Consider the following 26,100-nt stretch of genomic DNA (forward strand, 5'->3'; position numbering starts at 1 on the left):
GTGGTGTGGTAGGGAGGACAGGGGGGGGGGGGGGGGGATGACAAAAGTACATGTCAAAAGATGCCTACTAATGCCACCCCACACAGGCGCTAATCAGCATTGGGTACTCACTGACATCTTAACTTTCAGCACCGGGGAACAAACAAATATGTTCTAAATGTGCATTACATTCATTCTCAAATTCTTTGATTTTTTAAATTTGCTATTGCATAATATATTTAGTTCAACCTTATGCCGTTTCTTATTATATATGAAGCAACTTTTGCAACAGCCATGATACTACAGTGTTGGGTTTGGCTAAGAGTAGGGCTTTACAAGACCAGAACTTCAATACCTTAAAGGTGAATTCCAGCCGGATATAGAACAACACCACATTGTTCTGTTGTATATCTATTAAAAATGATTCAGTGGATCATTACAATTATAATCCAACACAAGTACCAGAATCATCCTACTGTAGTTCCCCTGCATAGAGCCACCTAGAGGAACCAATTAGGCCCTTCTTGTATTGCAGCACTATGAACCAATTAGGACCTTCTTGAATTGCACAGTGCATATGTGAACATGCTTATGGGAATAGCGAATAGAGGGATGACCTTATGAAGGTGCTGCTGCTTCTTCCTTGTCCAATAAAAGACTGTATTTCATTTAAGTGCACGGTAGACTCAAGAGAAGTCCAGGACCGAGCTGTGCCAAAGGTGTCCGGATTACAATACTGGTTAACGCAAATTTTATTTGGCAGGTAGCACCGATTATGTATAAATTTCAAATGTATACATCTATATTTGCCGGGTGTTTAATTTTAATGACATGTTGACTGACCATGACAAGGGCGGGAATGAAGTGTCCTACAAGATTCTATCTCTGTGCCGGTGTGAGCTGGAAATACATGTTTTCAAAATCTAGTGTGAACGTCCTGGTATTTTTATGTACAGAGCAGAAAGTGATGTGCGATAATCAGACTTTCAGCGGAGAGTACGGTAAAGTACCATATTCAGTTACCAATTCTACAGTGGTCTACTCCAGTATAAATGCGCTCCTTAACCAGACAGATGCTTTTTAAAAACATTTAGGAAATCACTTTGAGGGCCCATTCACACCACATCCAGATTAACTCCAGTCCATACCAGACTGTTTCCAGATCCAAAATGCATCCCAATGTGTCCCTATGCTATTTTTGGCTTCTGTTCCCACCAGCATAGTCCATTCCAGACCAGACCAGAAAAATACTGCTTGCCCTATTCTGGTCTGGAATGCACGCATTAAAACGCTTAAAAAAATGCATGGAACGCACCTGTAAGACCATTTTAAGCTAAAAACAAAAATAAATTCCAATTGCGGTAAAAATGCGGCAAAAACTCAATGCACTGTGTTCCAGATCTGATCCGGAAAATGGTGTGAACCCAGCCTTAGTCTGTTGCAATTTATCTTTGCCTTGACTATTTTCTAAATTACTAAATGGACAAAAATAAGTGTTTGACATGCACCTGGCTTGAATCACTGTCCACCCACTAACAGAGCCATATTTAATTAGAACTAGTATTTTATATAAGAGTGTAAAAGATATGTAAAGTGAAACAACTCTGCATCGAGTCAGCAGCCATATTTAATTGTTCTAACTAAAAGGTGAAATCCAATTGATGGCAGCTGTTTTGTTTCATTGCTTTATTCTATGCCTGATTAAATGATCCTGTAAGTGTTTCCCATTATATAACCTAGGTAGATATTTTTACTGAAAACCAGCACTGCCGTTTTCTTACAAATCTTGTAAGTTAGCAGTGACATTCTTTTCAATAAACATGCTTTTATTTAACCATTGTTATAGTAACATTTACTACATAGTCCTATTGTTACAGGAACATCTCCAGGCTATACATGTCCTCAGGCAGGTAGTCATGGCTGACCCAGCAAATGAAAACTTACTTGTAATCCCTGCATACGTGGGCAAAACTATCACAACATTGCATTACAGGCTGCTGAAATGGTTACAGAATGTTTATTATACAATATTTATGCTATTATATAAAAATGAATCAACATCTAGAATGACCAGATGCTCACTGCACGCTTATAAATTACATATTGAATCTTTACAGTGAGTCCTCCGTAGGGACGTTTTATAGAGTCTATGCGATGGGCTGTTCAGTAAAGGGTCTCAGATGAGCATCACAATGATACAGATGAGAAGAAGACAGATGAGAATCAGAGAGAAGTTGATAAAGAGTTCCTGTAAGTTTCGTCGGGTCTGTGGATTGACCTCAATGTTTGAGGCTCTTCTCATGGCGGAGCGGGTCATGTGCTGGACCTTCTCCATGGCTAGAGGAGGACAGAGAGGTGCAGGTTACAGAAGAGGTGAAGAAAGAGAGTGGCTTTCCGTGTGCGAGGTGAAAGAGGACCTTAGTCTTCTCTGTGCTGAAGCTGGGTAAGCAGGAGAGTGGAAAGTTAGACAACTAACCGTGCAAGTGGATCATGCAATTTAAGAAGTGCTCATATTAATAGAAAATTAGGTTATGTAGTCTATCACAGTGAGCTTGACATAGAAAAATTTGCAAAGAAAAGTCCCCCTATCAGTTTCTCTTGGTGGCATGGAGGTCTTGACTGGCTAAGGAGGAAGGCCCACATAGGGAACCATCCTCTCCCCTTTTTTTTCTTCATCATCCCACCCCCTTCCTTTTTTAACCCCCATGCGCCCTCTCCCCCTTCTTGTACTTTAACATGACCCCATTTTTCCTCCTCCCCCTACCTACTTCTATCCCCTCTTTCACACATTGGTTCTACTAAGTGCTTATGGAGGTGGGATAGATCCCTGGTATTCTTCTAGATCCTACAGGACAACCCAACAGGGAAAGGCAAGGTGGCCAACATAAGAGCCCCAGTTTGGCAGTTAATTTATCAGGCTGCAGAGGAGGACCTACTATTCCGGTATTCAACTCCTTTTTGTGGCCATCCTAGAGAGGCACATCATGACAGGCCCTACACAATTTAAGCAGTTACTTATGTCATATGTACATGAATTTATACAGCCAGGCTTAATTGGATGTGCAATTAGATTTCCACCTCTTTTCCTAACTCACCTCACCTAGGGATTCTTGTCTTCTCTTAGGTTGCTATACCTATGTTCATATGTTAATACGTTGCCATGTTCATATATCTGCTATACCTACACCTGTTAACACTTTGCACATGTCAGGATACCTGTCCCACCTGTCCTAGAGAATGTAGACACCTGGGCACGAATTGTGGGAACATCTCCTTAAAGGATACACAACACCAACATTTCTAATTATTTTCTTAGAACCTTTGTCAAGTTTTTCAGCCTGTTTGTGTCACTGTTGCAGATTTTCCCTCACTACCTGCCCCTTTATCAGTGACCATCAGGGCAGGACGTGAGAGGATATTTGGACACCAACCTGACATAAAAACCCTGTCTAGTAGTAAATGTTTTGTTTGGAGTTCCATCTTCAAAAGTAGCACATTAAAGTACAAAATCCCATACCAGAATTTATCTTCTTGCTTTTAGGGTTACGAGCTATCTTTTAAGTAACTTTACCTGTCCTGCAGTTCTATGCTATTTCAAGGCCAAAGTGAAATCTTTTTTTAACATGTATATGGTATCTGGTATGTATGGCTTCCGGGTTGTTTTGTAGTCTACTTCTCCTCGCATCACATTTAAAGCTGGCTGTTAATATAGTTCATTCTGTAGTCCATATTAGGCTAAGAAAACACATGCCATCAGTCTGGGCACTGTAACATTCCAGTATTCTCTTGGCTCTATACTGGATTCTGAAACGGAGACATAAACCAGAAGCCTATAGAGCTGTATTACAAGTGGATGTCTGCTGAACATATATCAGTAGGTCATTAATTGCACAGCGCTGTAGAGACAATGCATTATACAAATTATGTCCATATTATGTATTTAAAGAAGAAGACAGCTGAAATTTAGGACCTCTATTTCCTGTAACTGGCATGGTGACCAAATTGTTGCTTTGATTTATAACAAAGCAGTGCCGAAAACGTTTGTTTTTTACATCTGCGAAAAAAGTATTATGTTTCTAGAAGTATTTAAACGGAAAAATCCAGATCAGAGTTTGGTGGAATGGAACGAAATCAATGTAGTCACATATGCTCACCAAACTCAGTGACTCCGAAGTCTTGTTCTTAGCATATTTGGCACACTTTATTATATAATATTCTCTGGTAAAGTTCCAGAGATGCCACTTAGGTTTTCATGGGGCAGTAAAATGAAAGTGCATCTCTAGGCAGCACATTTTGTTTTGTTTAGATATAATGGGGAAGAGTTACACAGTTTAAGTTTTTATTGCTGTCTGAGTCCCCATTGGGGAGATTCACCCCTATCTTTATACTGGTGTCCATTATCACCTAGAAACGCAGTGAGGGGAAATCCAAAATGTTCGAGTTGTTGACAGAAGATGAGGTGAGGGGAAATCATCCATTGGGGACAGCTGTTCTTTGGGCACCTAACTTTTGGAGTTTTTTTTCTAACTTCCTTAGGCATCTATGAGACGGAGTGAAAATTTGCCCCAATGGTACACAGACAGAATAACATAAACTGCAATGAGTTTTATTACTTCTATACTTTATCCAAAGCTAAAAGTTGTGGCTATACATACACTTTATGGGCCAAATCAAAAGAAGCTAGAAGTGCTCTACATTAGACTTAAGTTAAATGAAATGGGACTACTGAAGTGAGTGAGATTATGACACACCACCCCACTCCACCAAACAGCTTTGTACAGTTGCACCTTTAAGTGTCACTTAGTACAATCACTTCATTGGCATTCCTATGATTGCCATAGGGTACCTCTGTGTAGCACATGTTATACTCTCAAGCAAATAGGTTTGCCAACATGGTCTTTAGAAACATTGTGTATTTTTGTGTTTTGAGAGGAAACTGTATATTGTGTGCATACGGTAGATTATAAATGCTACTGTATATTCTCACTCTGATTTGTGTTATTGAATGCTGTTGTAATAGCATTGCCAGTACTTAAACACTGAGGGGGCATTTTGGGCATCTGACTGTAACTGCAAAATGCTATTAAATAGTAATAGCATGCCTAACATTCTGTCACCAAATCCCATGTAAACCGAAGGACTGTTCTAGCTTGTCATGTTTATGAGCTCAGTTCTCCACTAATCCTAGATTTCTGTATCTTATGATCTAGAAGGTAAAGCATTGCTTGAATTTCCAGTATGTGGTTGTATCTTCCTAAACCCACGAGGATATCGGGGGATTTTCAGAAGGTCACCAGTGGGGAAAAAAATAGCCCGCAGGTTAAAAATAAGTGATTGTGCTTTTGTTGTTTTTCCTGGCTTGCTGGCATGAAGAGGCATTATTTGCCCTTTGTTGTTATTTCCAGTAAACATTTGCTAGTGCATTTGGCTCTACATATTTGGAGCATTTTCTTCTAGTGTGATCAAGCCACATAGATGGTAATTATTGCAATATCTTTGTTGCAGCTGAAACGTGCCTCGTTTCATAATACTCCTTATTTAAAGCAAACTTTTCTGGGAATCGAGTGCCTCTTGCTGCCCCCAGGAAGTGCGCGTAAGCAGTCTATTTCATCATGTCCCCATGGAATTAATTTAACATCCTCTACACCAGAGAAGAAGAGCTGTATGCAACTACTTTTTATTAAATATATACCTCTACTCTGCAACTCCTGCTGATTGGGTGACTTGGCACTGGATGTGTACGGTGTATGATTAGCATTACCGGTGAGGTTTTGACTCCATATCTTTAAATACTCTGCCCTCTATTCTTTAGATGCCTGTATTCGGATGGGTTCAAGTTGATCACTAGTTTAGTGGTTTTTCTGTTGGTTTAGTTCTCTAATCTACTAAACTGTTGAAAGCTGCTTTTGTAGGTGACCGTTTAATCTCAAAATCCTGGGTAGAATGTTACTTACAATATTGCAACACTCGCTTGTTTTGTTTATGTCTTGTGATCTGGTGACAGTTTAAGTTTTATTTTATTTCTACTTGCCCCCTCCACCTCCTGTTAAATGTTGATGAGTTCTTACTTTACGTGTCTCTTATAGATTGTATAGGTAATTAATTGTTATCTATCGTAATTTGGTTTCTTTATCTTCTCTTATGGAAAAAAAAGTCAAGCTGGTCAGATACTCTTAGATTTCTGAACAAACTTTCATAGAAAAAATGTCATCAGAACATTTGATAATGCCGTCAGACTTGTTTGATCTTAATATTCATTTGATTTTGAATGAATAGAGTTTCTTGAATGAAAACCACATTCATTGTTAGGATTTTGTTCATTCAAGAAAAAAATTTCATCCTGCGCTTTTGATTTTATTTTGCTGTCACTATGGTCAAAATCAATCATCAATTTGACCCCATTAACTATTAGAAAATCGAATGAATGTCCCGAAACGTATCTTTTCAAACAAAATTCTACAGGAGTATGGCCAGCTTAAGCCAACAGTTTTCATAAATAACTGATCTAATGATAAGAGTTTGATCTCATTTTGACCCAAGCTGGAGAAGTGCCAGCATTCTGCTGTGTATCCTTATTTGTTTCTAGTAAGCAGTCTCTTCTTTATTGTGCTCTTATTTCCAGAGAGCACTCTTAGTAAGCAGTCTTACCTTGTTAGCTTTGCAGAAGGTCTAGGTCAGCGTGCCTCAGGCTACAGGAAAGTTTTCATCCCACCCTTCCTGGCGTTGTGTGTCAATGCTGGGAGTTTGTCACTCAGTTTATGGGAACAATTGAGGAGGTGTGGAAGGAAGAGAGAAGGGGGCTGGCTGTATAAAACAGAACTTCCAGAGTCATGCCCCCTGACATCACATAGGAATGCTGCCGTTTGGATTGGGAGCTATTTCATGTATCCTAAAGAAAAAACAAAGCCCTCTAATGACACATATGTATTAAAAAGATTGCAAATGCAGCAGAAGTATTGACTGCTCTTGTTCTGCCAGCACTGTATAAAATGTTTCCTGTGAATCTGTTTGTATTAGAATTCTCTTTCCCCTGTTCAGTTATGCCTTGTCATTTTCTCCATGCAAAAAAAAAAAGGTTTGTCGTTGACTTGAAACGCTGTTCTTCAACATTTCTCTGATCTATCAGGAAAGGAGATATCAGCTTGGAAAGGTCTTCTAGCTTTCTTACACACACTTCTACAGGTGTGCCTGTTAGAATGCTGACTTATCTAATATTTTGTGGGTTTTGAGCTGCATTCAGCTGTCCATGCATGTAAAGATTTCTCTTGTTCAGTCTGCTAAACATGTGGATAGAGGAATTTCCTCTGACAGCTATTGAATTCTGACAGCTGGCACAATAAACATTGCAGCTGATTGGTTTCCGCACAGTTATTTTCGATTTTTCAGTTGAACTTTGATGAGCCAGGTAATGTCGACAGGGCCACCCAGGGCTCAAATTGTGTCTGATGCACAGGAATCGAGCAAAATTTGAGCGGTGTATGGCCAGCTTTAGACTGACCAAAAGTCTATTGAAATGTTGACTTATAATTGATTATTTTTTTTCAAATAAGACCCTGCAAGTTGCCCTAAGCCTTGGTAGTAATAGACTGGCTTATGCTGGGTTAGAAAACAAAAATTTCCTGAAAATGTTGTGTTGGAGTGTTAGTGTTACATTACTTGCAGGTGTAGCAGTTAGTCACATAAATTCTCTTTTTTTCCTCATAGGTGAATTGATCATAAAATAGTCTGTTAAGAAATCTACCAAAAGATTGTTGAATATGGGAGACTTTATTTTGATCTTTTGGTAATGGGCTATTGGCTAGAGAACCGACGGATCTGAGATTTTTTTTTTATTTTTGCAATTTGATTTTGGCAATGTGTCCCCAACTGAAACAATAATTATAGCATACAGTACATACTATGTGGGGGGAATTTATCAAAACTGGAGCAGACAAAATCTGGAGCAGATTTGCACTGCAACCAATCAGCTTCTCTGTCTCATTTTCAAATCTTACCTGAGCAAACTGAATAGATAGATGCTGATCGGTTGTAAATGCTGTAAAGCAAGAATGCTTTCAGAAATAAAAGTGTTACTATTTTTTTCAATGAACAAACTGGAAAGTAAATCAACAGAAGAGAAATCCAAATCAAATCAATATTTGGTGCCACCACCCTTTGCCTTCAAAACAGCATCAATTCTTCTAGTTTTTGAAGAAACTCGGCAGGTAGGTTGTACAAAACATCTTGGACAACTTACCACATATCTTCTGTGGATGTAGGTTGCCTCAGATCCTTCTGTCTCTTCATGTAATCCCGGACAGACCGAATTATGTTGAGATCAAGGCTCTGTGGGGGCCACAGCATCACTTCCAGGACTCCTTGTTCTTTACACTGAAGATAGTTCTTAATGACATTGGCTGTATGTTTGGGGTCCTTGTCGTGCTGCAGAATAAATTTGTGGCCAATCACACACCTCCCTGACCGAATCTCCAACTCCATTTCCCGAAATGCAGCCCCAGACTTGCAAGGAACCTCCACCATGCTTCACTGTTGCTGCAGACACTCATTATTGTACCGCTCTCCAGCCCTTCGGTGAACAAACTGCCCCCTGCTACAGCCAAATATTTCAAGTTTCGACTCATCAGTCCAGAATACCTGCTGCCAATTTTCTGCGGCCTTGCAGCCAAAAAACGTACCTCGAGTGTGGAAACAAGGCTATGCGACTCAACTATGCACGAAAACATAGGAACTGGGGTGCACAAAAATGGCAGCAGGTGCTCTGGACTGAAGATTCCAAATTTAAAATACCCAACCAATCATCTTCTACCTTTTCATTTTTTTAGTCTTAATTCAACAAACTAAAGAGAGAAATGGATTAGTTATAGGCAACTGCTCCAGATTCTGTCTGTTCCAATTTTTATAAATTCCCCACATTGTGTATTTGTGAGCTGCATTGCCTGCCAAAAATATTGTTTTACCTTTTGATTTAGGTGCCTTTTGAAAAAATACACCACTGGAGGACTTTATAGTCTTGATAATAATGGTTTGGCTGAATCATTATTTTATTTTTAATTGAATGTAGCTTGTGATTGGAGAGTGAAGGAGCTGCATCACACTGATGAGGCAGTCACTGTGCTCTACCCCTCCCTAATCATTCTGGAAGACTGTATGTACTGTGGAAAGTAAATTAGTCCTTTTTGCTGATTTTCTTCCTGTTCCAGTGTGCTGAGGATAACAAAAAGCAGATATCAAGATGGTTCCGGGTATTTATTATATGGAAAAAACATGAAAGTGAATCTAAAGCCTTTTTCTTGTTTTGGATACAGTGGTGAGTTTTGTTTTGGGTTTTTTTGTGCCTCTAGAATTTGAATTGCCACCAGAACTACAATAGAGGGGGTATCTTCCATAGAGGACTCTCATTTCAGGGACATCTCAACTTGAAGCATTTTTTTCTCACTTCCTGTTGTTTCTACAGGGCAGGAAGTAAAAAGAAAACTTCCTAATGGGACACATATGGCAGAAATAACTGACAGGGGTTTTGAAATTTTCCTATCCTATCCAAAATCTAAAAAAAAAAAGTTGGGCTTTAGATATACATTTTTATTGAATACATAACTGCATTAGGGTTCTTTTAATATCTCCTTGGAGTCCAGCTTTAAAGCTTAAAGCAGAACTATGGGGTAAGTGTTTTTCCCCATAGTTCTCCTAAGGGTCACGGGAGGACACAAACTAGCGTCCTCCCGTGACCCAAAGCTCAGTATATCGCGAGCTACAGCTCGTGGTATACTGAGACGCCGCAGCCAGGACGGATCCCGACATTACTGTCGAGATCCACCCAGCTGTGTGATTGACAGCTGGCTCTGCCTATCTAGAGGCAGAGCCAGCTGTACCCGCCCCCGTCCGTTCCGCCAGTCAGCGCTAGAGGATTGGACAAGGGAAGGGGGGGAATCCCTGCAGGGAGCCGTGAGTGACGGTCACCATTCTCTGCAAGGGCATGATTGAGAAGTGAGCGAGCGACGATATGTGTTCGCTCATTTCCCGATCTATTGAGCCGACGTGTGACAGTTTTATTGTCACATGTCGGATCGAACTATGAGGCTGAGTGATTTTCTCCTTTAAAATGACAAAGTTCTGCCGCAGTTGAGTGGGAATAGAATTTCCTACCATAAAGTTTTGGACCATCTTTTAAATTCTTTTGTTCCCAGTTCTCTGTGTAATTCCACATATCCAGGTTTACATTGAAACGCCTTTCTTCAACAACTGTGCAGGTTTTTCAGCTATATTGCAGTCTAATGTAATGTCAGGGGAAGGTTGACTTTCCATACCTTCCCTAAAAAGGAAAATTCATTAATGCCAGTATGTTAAACAAAAACCGATGGGACTGCTCATTCCGGTGAGTTCCTAGCCATTAGTACTGTGTATTTCTAAAGGCATGTGACTAGCGCTGCAGACAGCAGACAGACTGGATCACTGTGTGTGATGATATGTGCCAGAAGTCTCTGGAGGTGTACTACTTAAATGGATTCTCTCTGACTACCATATGAATATGTTCTGTACAATGCACACACTGTTAAAACAAATAGATCTTGGGATTATCTTTTGCTCTTGCCGCTACGTCTGACAGTCCCCATGCTCCTTTTCCCACCATGTCTGTTTGAAACAGTCCAGCTGCTTGTCACGCACAACTCAGAACTTAAAGTGACCCTGTCGCTAACTTCAAAAGATGAAATCGTTTCTATTGAGATATGTGGGTGCTGTAGTAATCAGCAGCGGGCTGGCCCTTTCTTCCAGCCATACACTGCTTGAATTTCAGCCAAATCCTGCTGACTTTTGTTGAAGGGTCTGGTCTGAAAATTATCAGCCGACAAGTGTCTGCAACCAATAAGTCGCAGTCACTGTTCGGACATTCTGATGGCACCACACCCACCATTGTCAGAATACAATTGCTTGTTTTGGGGGGGGGGGGGGGCATATTGGGCCCATGGGTGCCCCCCATCCAAATTGTTTTGCAAACTACTAGTGTATGGCCAGCTTAAGATCTATGTCAATTGGCAGATTGTTAGATAATTTTGCCCAAAGATCTTCTGCACTTAAAACTTCCAGGAGTGTCAGATTCTGACATTCCCCAGTGGTTTGTCTCCTCGCTATTGTGCCCTGTTGTTGGCCTAGGGGCCTGCCATGGAACTTAGAACACTCAGGGGGGACCACACATTCAGAAGTAGTGGCAATGTAGTTCGGCAGTGCAGAAGCACACACGCATATAGGCGTGTGTTTGTATGGAGAGACAAAAAAATATATTTATATTGTTTATATTTGTTATTAATTCGCCCAGATAACTCCCTACTGCCAAATAGTATGTTTTGATGCATGCCAGCACCTTTGTAGTATATGTGTGCTGCCCGGTAGATCCTGCCAGTAGAATCATATGTAGCTGCTTAGATGCTGGCCTTATCAGTAAATAGCCACATCTAGCTCTGCCCACAGCCCTTTAGATTGACAGCACATTGCTCTATCTTCAGGGCTTAGGGAAATTATGTAAATGGCCTGCTCAGTTCCTGCCATCCCTTCAAAACTGTCTAACAGGGTACAGGAGAAATTCAGCGTCCAAGCTGCATTTACCATTAAAAAAAAAGCTAATGTGAATTTCTTTAAAAAAAAAGTACGTGCTAGTTTGTCTTGAAATTCCTGTTTGTCACTCTTAAAAGAAGCAACTAGAGGGTTTAGATTAGGATTTAGGGATAGCCCTCATGCGCAGCCCTCATCAGGACATCTAATACATATGTAACCTATTATTTGTGTAAACATTACTCATTACTCAGTTAAGCCCATTGAAATCTGACATAGCACTATATATTTAGTTGTGTCTGTCTGCACCTTTCTTCTGTGTGCTTTTCCTGGATGAAAGGGTTGACCTAATATAAATGAACCAAGGTCTTTCTAAGGTCACATGGTTATTTGTACAAGGATTCCATATTATACCCTGGACATCCACATCTAAAACCCATGGGACCTGATTTACTAAAATGTGAAGGAAACCCATGTTAACATTCAGTGATGTGCAGGGGTATTTAAGAAACATTGTTTAAGCATGCACGGGTTTAGTTGACCTCTTTTGACACTTTAGTAAATTTGGCCCATACAGCCCTGTGTGTTAATTATTATTCACGTTTAGAAAGCCATTGGGGTTCATATGATTGTTTTTAGCATGTCAATTAAATAGGTAAAATCTCATAGGTAAAGCGAGCATTGGAAGCGGCAGGGAAGTGGTGTGCAGGATGTGTGTGGAGCTTCATGTGTAAAGAAGCTTGAGGAAAATAAATACTGCCTGTAACCTGACAAGTACCAGTCTTCTGATCCACTGAGGTGGCTATGAGATGTGGGGTGAATATGCTTAAACGTTTTTGGGTGAATGGTGGGGTTCCCTCTTTGTACACTGTGCTGTATGTGGCATTCTCCTTTCTGCCCCATTCTGTTGGTAATTCAGTATGTTACATACGCCGCACTACTTCACTTTGAACAATGTGATCTGCGTTATATACTCTATGCCAACCGTTATCAGAGCATTGTCATGCTAATAGACACAAGTTATTTGTTCTCTTGAGTTTTAATTATTAAATCCTTTTAAATAGTAGGGCATACGTTTGCTAGAAAATATTAAAAATAAAGAGCATAGTTACACTACCAAGAAAGCAATGATTAAAGGGCCTGTCGCCCAAAACTGATTTACTCTGAATAGATGCTAATGGGTTCATTCACTTACCATGTTTTTCTAAGATTTGTACACTGAGTGGCCAGATTATTATGACCACCTGACGTTTGTAGGCTCATTAGCTATAATTTGGCACTGATGTTGCTAGAGGGCCAGACCATTATAAATAGGGAAGCAGGTTGTTTACCACGACAGTAGAAGTGATTTTTTTCTGAAGATACGGGTAAACAACGCGATTTAACAGCCTTTGAACGTGGGATGATTGTTGGCGCTCGGAGCCATGGAGCGAGTATCAGCAAAACAGCAGAATTCGTTAAATGTTCAAGAGCAGCTGTTAAAGTGTTTAAAGACTGGACTGTCAGCCGAAAATCTGGGTCTGAACGTGCGAATTGTGGCCGTCAGCGACTAGTCAATGTTAGGGCAGAACGGAGAGTGGCAAGACTGGTACAAGACAACAGAAGGGCAACAGTGCAGTGTCAGATTCCTCGCATCACCTTTCAACATCACGAGGCGGCCCAACGAAGTCATCTCGTGGCCCAACGAAGTACTGATGGGGTGGTCATAATAATCTGGCCACTCAGTGTAGATCATATAGAGAAGCTTGCCACTATGATCCACCTCTTGTGTGGCTGTGACTTATTTAGCTTGGGTTTATTCCCGAAGGTGGTATCGCCTAATTCATTCTGGTTTCTGCTTCTTCGCTTGTATGATGGCTTCATTAGTTGGAATCGACCATTTTTAGTAGGTAAACATTCATTTGTACATTTAAATCTTCCAGCTTTTATAGGGGTGTGTGTGTGTGTGTTACAAACAAAGATGCCAGGAGATTAAAATTCCTGTTTTCTTCCTTGTGGCGTATATAGCCGCAGTAACTTGCCAGCCATTGCTCAAGTCCAATGAAGATACTAATTAAAACCGTCAACCTTCCAGTGGCAGATAGCTCCCAGCACTGTGCTCGCTGTTGTTCTTTGACATGAAGTCTGGCACCAGATTGGAACATGTAGAAACCCTGTGGAATTGAAGATTTCTGCGAGTTTTCTTTCTTTGCCACCTCCAGTGCCTTACAGTTTTGGATTTTAAAATGGCAATGGACAGTACTATTCATACTGTGTAGACCACCTACAGATTGTCTGATTGCTCTCCACTAGCCAATAAAGGGGAGAGATAATCTCCAGTAGCCTGCTGAATCCCTATGTGCAGGGTAATGGAACATAAAGAAAAAAAACGTTATCTGGACATGCTTTTATCTCTCAAGCAGTGTAACAGATTTTAGCATTACTGGCAAGTGTAAATGTTGAAGCTGAGATCTCCCTTGGATTCTTCAAATATTTGAGAGAATTGGCAAAAGGAAAAGAAAAGTCAACAATACTTAATTGCCAACTACAAAAGAGGTTGGTATATTACATATAACAGTCTTACAGATAAAAGTGAGTGGAAAAGTCTAACAATGCGTCGTCAGATGGCACACTCTGGGGCTTCATATATTTTTAGTACAAAATCCTTTGAAACCTCTTCTTACATTCCCTTTAAAGGAAATAAGCTGGTCTCCTCCCAGATTTGTAAAGTTCATAACCAAGGCTTGCTTCTATTTTTTTAGTCCGAGCACAAGTTGTAAAATGAAAACACTTCAACAGAAGATTGCTTTGCAGATACATTTCTGCACTGTAAATCTGTTAGAACTTTTGACGGCTTATCTTTGACAGCTTTATCCTACATACTTTTTTTTTCTTTCACTTATCATGATTGGTGATGAAAGTGCTGGCTAGAAGATGGTGGGGAGGGGGAAAGGAAAGTTTAAAAAGAAAAGCAGTCTAATGAAAATTAATTTATTTATATAAAGCTTCACGAGTGCAAAAACTTTTATCAAAATCTAATCAATAGCTACAAAGGATATCCATCCACTTTGTGTGCACCAAATGCCTTTGTAAATGCAGAAACCATAACACCATCCAGTAAAGGTAGCCATTACATCATCGTTATGCTGTACATAGGCTGTGAAGAGAGCTGGGGGGGGGGGGGGGGGGAGGAGTGTGTGTCACATGCCCTGCCCCCTGCAGTGCACACCATCTGGCTGGGATGCTGGGTGTGAGGCTTGGCAGGTGAGCCCAAATGAGGAGGGCGGGTAATAACAGTTAGCAGTTATAATAAAATAAATAACTGCTGTTATTTAATTTAATTAGAAAAGTGGAAGTCTGTTTGTGTGAGCCGTGTGGTGGCAGGGGGGGGGGGGGGGGGGGGGAAGAGCAGTGTTACGTACAGAAGCGATCGGTGCAAGCTGAGGGCTGTGTTGACTTTTTTATGCTTACATTTGTGATCACTGTGATTGCTACACAGAGATACCAAGGTACAAGCCAATCTGATTGGCTTTGTGCATTTTGCCTGTAATCTGCGCTGTCTATTGACAACTCAATTACAGGTATTCTAAGGGTGCATTGGTCATCTGTGTTTTTGTTTTCTGCAGTGCCATTTACCAGGTTTCCTTTTGTTTTTTTAAATGGCACCGTAGTAAGGTGGTTAAACAATCAAGGTTTTACGAGTAAATACACCTTACGATTATCGGACGAAACTTTTCATCCGATGATCGAATAGTCGTACGATTTTCGTACGGCAGCCCCATCCTGCCCAGATCGCAAGATTAATTTAGCCGTAATAACGAAAAGCACCTGGACGAAATGCGGCAATTGATTTGCCGTATTTTCGTTAGCGCAAGCGCAGTGTAGATCGTACGACTTTTGACGGACGGAAACGCCAGCAACCTTACGAAAATCGTACGATCTAGCAAAGTTTTCAAACATGCTTGGCCGTCAACAGTCGTACGATTGCACAGTAATGTCGGTCGGACACTGCAATGCACACATACGATTATCGGAGGAAAAGTCGATCGCATACGAAAATCGTCCGATAATCGTAAGGTGTATGGGCACCTTTAGTATGTGAAACCTAGAGGACAATTAAATCTTGCAGAAGGGTAATAGGAGACAGGTGTTTAGTCACTTCAAGCTTGGTTTCCTCTGTCTTGTCATATAACAGAGAAACATTTTTGGTTACTTTTTCTTCACAATAGAAATCTGTTGAAATGCAGAAGGATCAGTTTAAGACAAAAATCCAGGGGATCACTAGTAATTAGGGTTGCACAGATACCAAGTACAGTACTCGGTACAAGTACGAGTACATGTACCGATACGTTTGAGCTCCAAGACTAGACTAGAGAAAAATTCAAAAGTTAGGAGGCAGCTGTCATTTGTAAGGAACATACGTAGCTCCTGGGATTTGTACAGCTCTGTTTTAATGTACGATTTTGTGTTTTATAAATATAAATAAAGGGATGCACAGATACCAGTTTTGCGAGTACGAGTAATGGTACTTGCCGAATACTTACAAGTACGAGTACTGATACATTTTTGTTTATTGTCATGTGACAGTTTTTCTAAAACAATACAGACTAATGATTTCAGGACAGTGGTGGAGTGCCAGAGCCAGGTCCCAGCTGCAACCACTGCAACCCTGGTAGTTCTCATGAAAATGCCAAGTATCGGCACTGGTACTCGAAAAGTATCTGTGCATCCCTACTAGTAATGTTGAAGCTCTTAGGACAAGGAAGGATTCCAAGGCACGGCTTCAATCAGTCTAGAGTTGGAAAGATAACTTACAAATGGATACATTCAGAACCATTGCAACTCGCCCTAGGTGTGGGTGTCTTAGATCAGTGCACGGGCACACCAAACAATCCTCAAACAGTTGACAAAACCCCCTGACAGGAAGAATTGCCAGGCATCATTCACACATTATAACATCTGTGTTCATGAGTCTACCATAACAGAAACACTGAACAAGTGCTATTCAAGAGAGGCTATCGCAGGGGAAGCCTCTTCTCTTGAAAATATATACATTAAACTATTGCTTGAGATCACCTGGATGTACACAATAATATTTTGTAGACAAATGAGACCAAAAATCAACAATAGAGTTCCTCAAACTGATGAAACTGTATTAGAGTAGGCTAATTGGAGTAGTGACCTCTGTCCCATTGAAATTCTGTGTCATGTTTTGAAGCAGGCCATCCTGGCAAGGTTTACCAGAACTTTACATTAACTGAAACAGCTTTGTTGTACAAGGGTCAAAATACCTCCTAAGCACTGCTCTGATTTGATCAGTTACGGAAAGCATTAGGTTAAAGTAATAGAAGAGGGTTTCCCCTTTACTAAAGTGCATGGGTTCACATACTTTTTCATTAGTTTTAAGTATTTTTTTCACTTTTGGGGGGGAAAAAATCTCCAAGTCACGTACATACATTGCACAGATTTCTGCATTGCAAATTTGTTCTAGCAGAGGTGTTCCAGCATGCATTCCAGTCACTTCTTGCTTGCTGTATGCCAAGATAGAGGGTCTGCCTGTACATTGGTCGGAAATTACATTTATGGTGCTGTTCATCATACTTCTGTCAGTCATGCATAGTCTTTTCTAATGCAGAGCAGATCACATATACTTCAGCAGAAAAGCAGAACATATACATACACTGATCAGCCATAACATTATGACCACTGAAAGGTGAAGTGACTAACATTGATTATCTCGTTGCAATGGCACCTGGACGTAGGTGGGTTATATTAGGCAGCAAGTGAACATTTTGTCCCTGAAGTTGATGTGTTGGAAGCAGAAAAATGGGTAAGGGTAAGGATTTAAGTTACCTTGACGAGGGCCAAATTATCATGGCTAGATGACTGGGTTAGAGCAATTCCAAAACTGTAGCTCTTGTGGGATGTTCCAGGTCTGCAGTAGTCTGAACCTACCAGAAGTGGTCCAAGGAAGGACACCCAATAAAACAACAACAGGGTCATTGACAGCCAAGGCTCATTGATGCACATGGGAAGAGAAGGCTAGCCCGTGTAGTCTGATCTAATAGAAAAGCTACTGTAGCTCAAATTGCTGAAAAGGTTCTAGCTCAGGGGTGCCCACTATTTTTCGTCTGGAGATCTACTTTTCAAATGACGAGCTCATTGAGATCTACCAACGAAAAAAACACCTGCTTTCAGGGAGTGGCGATGGCAGTAGATCGCGATCGACCTTGTGGGCACCCCTGTTCTAGCTGGTTCCGATAGAAAGGTGTCTGATCACACAGTGCATCCCAGTTTGCTGTGTATGGAACTGCAAAGTCGCAGACCGGCCAGGGTGCCCATGCCGACCCATGTCCACCACTGAAAGCAACTACAATGGGAATGTGAGCACCTGAAATGGACCACGAAGCAATGGAAGAAGGTGGCCTGGTCTGATGAATCATGTTTTCTTTTACATAATGTGGATTGCCGGGTGCATGTGTCTCGCATACCTGGGTAAGAAATGGCATCAGGATGCACTATGACAAGAAGGCAAGCTGGCAGAGGCAGTATGATGCTTTGAGCAATGTTCTGCTGGGAAACCTTCGTTCCTTACATTCATGTGGATGTTAATTTGACATGTACTGCCTACCTAAATATTATTGCTGACTAAGTACCCCTTCATGGAAACCATATTCCTTGATCTCAGTGGCCTCTATCAGCAGGATATTGCGTCCTGCCACATTGCAAAAATGGTTTGAGGAACACAACAAGTTTGATGTGTTGACATGGTTTAAATTCTCCAACAAGCATGTGTGGGAAAAACAAGTCCAATCCATGGAGGCCCTACCTCACAACTTACAGGGCTTAAAGGATCTGTTAATTACGGCTTGGTGCCAGATACCACAGCATATCTTCAGAGGTCTATTGGAGTCCATGATCATAAGTTAGGCGCCAGCTGTAAATTTTTAGGGAGAATTGCCTACCTGGCTCCTGTAATTTGTGCAGCCCTGCAAAGATCCATCAAACTTAATTTCAGTTATAATCTTTAAATTACATGCCACGCAAGCTGGGGCTGTGCGTAGAATTGGCCGGTAGAGGGTGTACAGTAGCAGCTGTAAGCAGAATTGCATCAATCCTAACCATAGCATATCACTTTGCCCAGTGTGAAGGAGCTCAGAAACACTTCTGCATATTTGCCAATGTGAATATAGTTAGGAGGGATGCCTTGAAAGAAGAAAAATAAAGATTTGGTGTACATAGCACCACCTGCCAAACACCTGGAGGTGTTTCCGGCAAAATAGGTGTCCTCCTACCATGAATGGCTGGTAGTGTGGGAGTAAAAAAAGGCCCATCAATGTTGGTAGTAATAGTAACCCCAAACATTGGTGTAAGGGACCGCAGTAATCCCTTCTTCATTGGTGGTCAGTGATAGTAACGGTAAACCCCAAGTATTAGTGGTCAGTGGCAGACTGTAATAATAACCTCCCAGCATTAGTGGTCAGTGGAAGGTTCAGGCTGTAATAATACACTCTCCACCCCCCCCAGTATTGGTGGTCAGTTGCATGCTCAGGCTATAATAATACCGACTCAGCATTGGTGGTCAGAGAAATGCTTAGGCTATATTGATACCCACTCAGCACCAGTGATTAGTGGCAAGCTTACGCTTACAGCTCTCTGACTTGGTGGTAAGGTAAAGACAGTGCAGTCCGCTGTGTTGATGCTTCTCTGCCAGTCAGCCGGGACTATACTTCTACTACGGTATAGGGTGGTGTTTTTTTGTGTGCCGGTTGATGGAACGCAGAGAGCGTCATATTGTGGCTGGAGTTCAGCTTTAATAAATACCCTTGATTGGAACTTTTCAGTAATAATCTAGGCACTCCTCCACCCTGGCCTTTATGATGGTCTTCTTTTGGTTATATTTTCTGATGTCATAGTTTCTAATAGTACTCCGCAGGCAAGATGTGGCTGTAATACAGGTCCAGCTTTCTTTATGTTATGTATAACATAATGTCTATCCCTGAGTCATATGGCGTGTTAGGAATTCTGTAATGTCTGGTCTTCTTCACTGCAAGAGGACTCGTGCCAAAAGCTTATTCTCGCAAACATCTATTGTAATCTGAAGGAAGATTTGAAACTGAAGAGCCGTTCACATGTGAATGTTTAAATGAAGAGTGTTTGTGGTAATGGGCTGATAATATGACCACTTGTACACAGAAGTGTTTCTAAACATAGGAGAGGCCTCTGTTTATCTGTTGATAAGACATAATTGTTGTATGTTGCTTGTGGTGGCAGCTCATGGCTATTGCTTTGCTGTACATTCCCTGTTAGTACAGTGGTCCAACACTCTAGCCCAAAACATGTTTAGTTTTTGATGGAGAGAGGAAGCGTTAAATCCTCTGTAGGGTTTTTATTTCTGATTCCCCATTGGGGATATTTCTGTCTGCTTCCTCCCCCCCCCCACAGACACACACCAGAAGATGAACTAAAGGAAAATATCGACGAGACTGCAATAAAAGCACTTTTGCCCGTCTGTTCTTACTATCTTTAGACAGAGGAGAGGTCATCAGTATGTACACAGTAATGAAAGTAAATCCAGATTTAGCCTAACATTGGACTTTAACCAGTTGAGCTCCTTGGGTGTGCCTCATGCACCCATGTCTTGAAAGGGTCAAAAAAGCTCAAAGCAGTAGCAGCCATGAGATGGTTTCTATTTTTATCACCAGGCTCCCGGCTTCTAGGTACTCTTGCACCAGGTTTCAAAACCCTCATCATTGGTTTCCAGGCTCTCGTCCTACTCCTGGGAGCCCGGGACCACAACAAACAGTGTCTGAATGATGATCCGCTCCCGGATGTCCTGTGCATAGTGTGAACAGGTTCAAAGCTGTCAATAACCGAACTAAAAAATGATCTGTGCTTGTTTGGCTAAACCAGAGGCAGGGGAAACATTATGGGCTTGTTCAGCCTCCTTGTAAAAGCAATACGGATAAGTGAGAACAAAATAAAAAATAGTGGTAAAAATAGAGGTGCACCGAAATGAAAATGTCAAAACCGAAATAAAAAAAGTCAGGCCGAAACCGAAAATGTTTTTTATTTTAACTTTTTTTCACAATGAACAGGAATCCTCTATTGATGTGACCAAATAGAGGTCACATCTTTTGCCCTGAGGAAGGGACCCTGCGTGGCCCCGAAACGTCGGCTGTTTGACTTGTGACACGTATGTCCAATAAAAAGGACTTATCTATTTGAAATCAATCTGAGTGCTGGTAACCTATTCTTTCTTCTTTATAGAATAGGTCGGTCTGTAGATAGGTATTGCATTTTTCTCAAAGGATAATAAGGTAATAAACATTTAAAGCCAAGTTCCAGAATTGATATTTAGTGCCCCCCTAAAAAAGATAGAGCCCTAAGTTGAGTTTTTAATGTATACCAACCATGACATCCGCACTGAATGTCTGCCATGTTACCTATAAGTCCTTCCCTCTTACTGTCAGCATGCTCTGCTTCTTCTGACTATAGATCTGATATATGAAAAACTGCACTGCGAGCCACAGTGTTCACATACTGGAACTGTCTTAAAAGAAACTGGTCATGAGAGGAGAAATATGAGGGCTGCCATTGCTGAGGACTTCCTAAAACTGCTAGTTCCCTAGATGTTTTGCTGACCCATTTGTTTTAGTCCTTTAAGTGATTTGCTGTGGAGCAACTGTGCAGATCAGGAAAGTCAGAAATCCTTTTCTCCACACTTGTTTTGGGTCAGTGTCTTAGAGCAGTGTTTCTCAACCCCTCCTTTGCATCAGAGTCCCCCCCTTGCATCAGAGTTCCCACTTATTCCCACTTCTTATGGCAAGTTTCCTTTAAGACAAATAAAAAGGGTAAGCAAAATGTACATAGCATCGATGATCACCTTGTGTAACCATCAACACAGGGACCAATATTATCAAAACAGTAGGAGGTATTTATCGCTGCCCCTTTCAAAGGAGTCGTTCTGAGGCGTCTTGTTACAATGGTATTTATAGGCCCCTGACCCGCATAGACAAAAGAAAAATACTTGGACGCAAACCATGGAAAAATAATTTGAGTGTTTGGTCAGCCTCGTAAAGACAAGTGACTCTATGTAGATAATTAAGTCTTAATGGAATGCCTCTTGAGTTTTACAGGTACACAGTTAGGCCAGTGCTGGAAATCCATCATTCTGTTATCACTCATTTGTTCCGTGTATTGCACTATTTTGAAACATGTCATCTACAAAATATTTGGCATGGCTGTTCCTATAAATAAAAGCTAATTAACAGAATGGAACATATCCTCTAATCTATTTGCATTCTACCAGTTTATAAATCTCCCTGTGCCTTACTTAACGAACGTTAGCTAACATGAAAAAACTACAAGAATCAAAATGTGGAGGGGTGAGATATAAAATGTAAACATAATTTGTCTCCATGTTCCCTTTCTGTTAATATTTGTGTTTATTGGAGCCATTGACCCAGTGTATCAGTTAGATGAGAAATACAACAAACAGGATCAGGCCTTTGTAACGGATGTTGCAGGTAGGTAGACCATGGGATTTCTCACTGCTGGAGATTGTCCTTTAAAGCAGGGCTGGACTAATCGTAGGAGTCAGGTAGCTGGCCCCTAAAAAAAAATCCTTCTGGCTCCTAGGTTGGACAGACTGGCTGCTCGGTTCAATATTCGTTTTCCACCCCTGCATTAAAGTGTATGTTAGGCTCTCAATGGGCTCATTCACACCTGAGCGTAGTCACATGTCTCGCAAAGCTTAAAAAAAATGCATCTGCTTTTTTGGGGGGCAGAATCAACTTTAACCACTTCCCGGCCAGCCGTTTTTTTACAAAAAAAAAAACGGCCGGCCGGGGAGTGGTCTAGATCTGAGCGGGCATCAATATTTTAAAACAGGCAATATACAAGCGATCCGCCGGCTATAGAGCGGCGGATCGCTTGTATGAGGTCCCGGAAGGTGCGCCCCCTCCGCGGCTCCCCCCTCCCGCTGTCACGCTGGTCCCGGGCTCCACTGTGCCCGATGCGAGCCTGGGAACAGCATACTGCCTCTGTCACAGGGGATCAGAGGGAGGTCGGTACACGACCTCCCTCCGGTCCCCTCTCCGCTGTCAGAATGCAGAACTGATGTATATTACATCACTTCCGCATTCTTGTGTCACTCTCCAGCTTCAGATGCTGGAGAGAAGCTGATGAAGCAGATCTCTGCTTCTTCAGAGGGGTCCCAGGTGACATCAGGGGTCTTGGAGACCCCTGATGTCTCCATAAAGAGGACCTGTCACATATTTTGCTATCACATAAGGGGGTTTTCTTAGCCCCCTATGTGATATCAATAAAGTTAAGTGGAAAAAAAAAATTTAAGTTTTCCCCCCCAAAAATGTAAAGTTACAAATAAAAAATAATATATTTTTTTAAAGTCCCCCCCCATACATACACGCATGCAAACAGGAGTCGGGTGCGCATACGTGCGAAAACGACGATTTCGGCCATTACGCCGCACGTTACATATCGTCGCGAACGTCGTAATGAGAGCAATAGTTCTAGGGCCATCAATCACTGATAACACTAAACGTATGAGCTATAAAAGCTTTTAAAGCGTCGGCTAAGATCAATTTTGGGTATGGTAGGTTTTTTTCGATTTCGCGGGTGGGCGCAATTTGAAAACATGACCTGTTTGGTGTCTATTTACCTGACGTGACCCCGTCTTTTAAATTTTACCAAAAATATGGGTAATAATCATTGTTTCCTAATATAACGGGGAACATTTTTTTCCCCAAATTTACAATAATTTTTCCTTAATATAGTAAAAAATAAAACCCAGTGGTGATTAAATACCACCAAAATAAAGCTCTATCTGTCCCCAAAAAATGTTATAAAATTCATTTCAGTACAGCGTTGCATGACGGAATAAACGTCAATGAAAGTACCGCAGCGCTGAATACTGAAAAATGGCCTGGCCAGGAAGGGGGTCTAAACACCTGGTCTTGAAGTGGTTAATGGGAGCACCTTAAAAACACAAATTAACATTAGTTTTTCAGGGACTCTTTAAAAGTCTGTGGGACCAAAAACACACGATTCTGCTCCTGTACTACAATTCACTCATAAAATATCTAAATTGCCTGGCTAGGCTCATGCTCTTAGGTGTAAATGGGGCCTAAAGACAAAACTTTTCTTGTAGGGAAGGGTTAAAATCCATATCTATGTATTTTTTGCAATCGGTGTCCCACGGGGGAGACTTGCTTCCTGTCCTGGAGATGCAACAGAAAATAAGGAAATTTCCATCTTAGAGAGTTATCACAGGAACAGGTGCCCCCATTGGTGTATATTACCGTATCTCTTCCTCTGATGGCAACTCAAAATATTTAGATTTCCCCCACCTGTCTTGGTGACAATGGTCAATGGGACAAATATAGGGGTGCTTGTACTCACCAGACACAGACTGTAAATTGCACTTGACAAGGACCTAAAGCTGGCCATACACATGGACTGAACGAGAGATAACCGCTCAACTTCCCCATCCACTTTATGGATGGAGGAATCCCCCTGCAGGCTTTTGTATTGAAATATTTGGCATCTTTCGCCAGACAGCTTTCTACCCAGCCCCTTCCACTTTATAATTGAAGGTTGTCCAGCCAGCCAGGACCACCTACGGGTAGAATTTCTGCTGGTCTACAGGAATGAGCCAAAATTCCTAACCTTGTATGGCTAGCTTAACTTTTCCCTACTTTATCCACAGGCCCGGATTTCCCACAAGGCCACCGAGGCCTGGCCTCGGGGCGGCAGATCGCAGAGGGGCGGCAGCGGTGACCTTGTGGGGAAATTGCGGGCGCCGGTGTAAGGTATCCGGCGGCCGCACACTACGGAATCCAAGCCTAAAAATTGCCTTTATGTACACTTTAATTGTGCTTTCCCATTAAAGTACTTTTATCTGACTAGGATCTGTATGGTTGGATGTTTATTTAAAAATGACATTGTGTAGTAGTTCAGCCCAGGGGGATAGGGTGGGGAGTTTAGATTTCCTTTAGTGTTATAAAATTGCCTTCCAGCCAAGGGACAATAACCTTTTTCACTTCTAACTTGCAGTTCCTTCTCTATTTCTACGAATATTTGTAATCCGACTCTCTAAATAATTGTTATGTAATTGTTAAGGACTGTGCTTGCATGATTGCTGTACATATATTGTGCTTATTGAGGCAAGTGGTTAGGTAAATATAGTCTTGAAATAACTTTTATGGGTAAAGAAAACAATCTTTCACACCAGGTCCCCTTTCTTCTATTTTGTCTTGTGTCAGACTGCGTACGTACTGTTCCTGTTAAAGTTTCCTACAGAATGAGCACTAATTTGGCATAGACTGATCATTGTGTGTGTATACTGGATGAGAACCAATACGTGTGTGTGCAGTCTTAAAGGAAATCATAAATTCTGAAATGTACCTTTTGGCAAATGAAGTCAAGGCCTTGGCTCTACTAGTGGGTAGTATGTTTGTTGTACAACAGCCAACATATAATAGAACAAATAATGGATTATAAGGCTGATTAGCATTTTTGTTCAGCTGGTCACCATAATATAGATAATATAATATAGATAATATAGATAATGTCTAAACATGTAGGTTATATATGTTGTACTACATGCTTTGTGCTGAAATAAAACAGATGTACACGTGAACAGTTGTGTGATGGATGCTCTACAGAAACTAAATGGACCTTTCTGGCCATCATACCTTTAATGTGCAACAACAGTTAAAATCTGGACACAGCAATGAAGGGTTGGAAGTCTGTCTATTATAGGCAAGCCACACGTACATTCTATCATAAGGCTATTGGGACAACTAGATGTAGAGTACTTAGGTTGGTCATTGTTTCATTATGGATTTTTTTTGCCATTGTAGTCCTTAAATTTGCTAAAATATTAATCCTAACATCTTGTTGTACAGGTTGGGAATAATTCCTCTCGACTAGCATTTACGGGAGCGCCTCTAAGTCAAGATGTCTCGAAGTGGGAGTCCCTGGTAAAAATCAAAGAAGGACTACTACGACAGAAGGATATTGTAATTGAAAGGTATGAACTGTTCTTTTATATTCCAACACAACCTCTAATATAACTCCCTTATGTAACAGAAAGAAGTGTCTGCAGCTCCCAGCCTAACTAGAAATATAACAGCACTTTGGAAGTGTTATAGAATGTAAAAGAAATGATTTTAACCCCTTCATGACTGAGGCCCTTTTTCTGAATGCCAAGACCCTATAGAATAAAATGGTGGTAGTTGAAAATTTTTATGTTGCGCAATATTAGCGCAACTCCTTATTAAACCCCAAAATTTAGTGACAAATTTAATTAAATGCCCCAAAACACAACAAATTACCCATTTTTTTAATGAAATATAAAAGATGAGGTTACAACGAGTAAAACGATACCCAACATGCCCAGTTTACAGATTGCGTGCGACCGTGAAACGGCGAAAAACTGCAGTACCCCAAAAAGTCAATAAAAGACACTTTAAAAGCCCCCACAGGTCATCAATTTAGAGATACCCCAAAATACTGGCCCTAGAATTATTGCTCTCACTCCGGCGTGCGCGGCGATACCCAACATGTGTAGCG

The 26,100-nt window shown here is 41.2% G+C and overlaps 2 protein-coding genes and 1 long non-coding RNA gene across 3 annotated transcripts in view; 1 reads left to right on the forward strand and 2 right to left on the reverse strand.

The window, feature by feature from the left end:
* LOC108793022 overlaps nucleotides 1-6,734 on the reverse strand; it is a 10,095-nt gene extending 3,361 nt beyond the window's left edge. The window contains exon 1 of the long non-coding RNA XR_001941622.1: nucleotides 6,628-6,734. This is a non-coding gene — a long non-coding RNA (uncharacterized LOC108793022). The remainder of the gene's footprint in view (nucleotides 1-6,627) is intronic.
* The window catches only part of CEP85L (centrosomal protein 85 like), a 145,711-nt gene that overhangs the window by 82,198 nt on the left and 37,413 nt on the right, over nucleotides 1-26,100 (forward strand). The window contains exon 4 of the mRNA XM_018563920.1: nucleotides 25,434-25,558. Within this exon, the coding sequence (XP_018419422.1) occupies nucleotides 25,434-25,558 (125 nt within the window). The remainder of the gene's footprint in view (nucleotides 1-25,433; nucleotides 25,559-26,100) is intronic.
* PLN (phospholamban) lies at nucleotides 2,135-2,401 on the reverse strand. Its single transcript, XM_018563908.1, has one exon. The coding sequence runs from the start codon at nucleotides 2,312-2,314 to the stop codon at nucleotides 2,156-2,158; it is 159 nt and encodes a 52-aa protein (XP_018419410.1). The 5' UTR covers nucleotides 2,315-2,401; the 3' UTR covers nucleotides 2,135-2,155.

This window comes from Nanorana parkeri, unplaced genomic scaffold, assembly GCF_000935625.1.
Source record: "Nanorana parkeri isolate BGI_ZX_2015 unplaced genomic scaffold, ASM93562v1 scaffold22, whole genome shotgun sequence".
NCBI lineage: Eukaryota > Metazoa > Chordata > Amphibia > Anura > Dicroglossidae > Nanorana > Nanorana parkeri.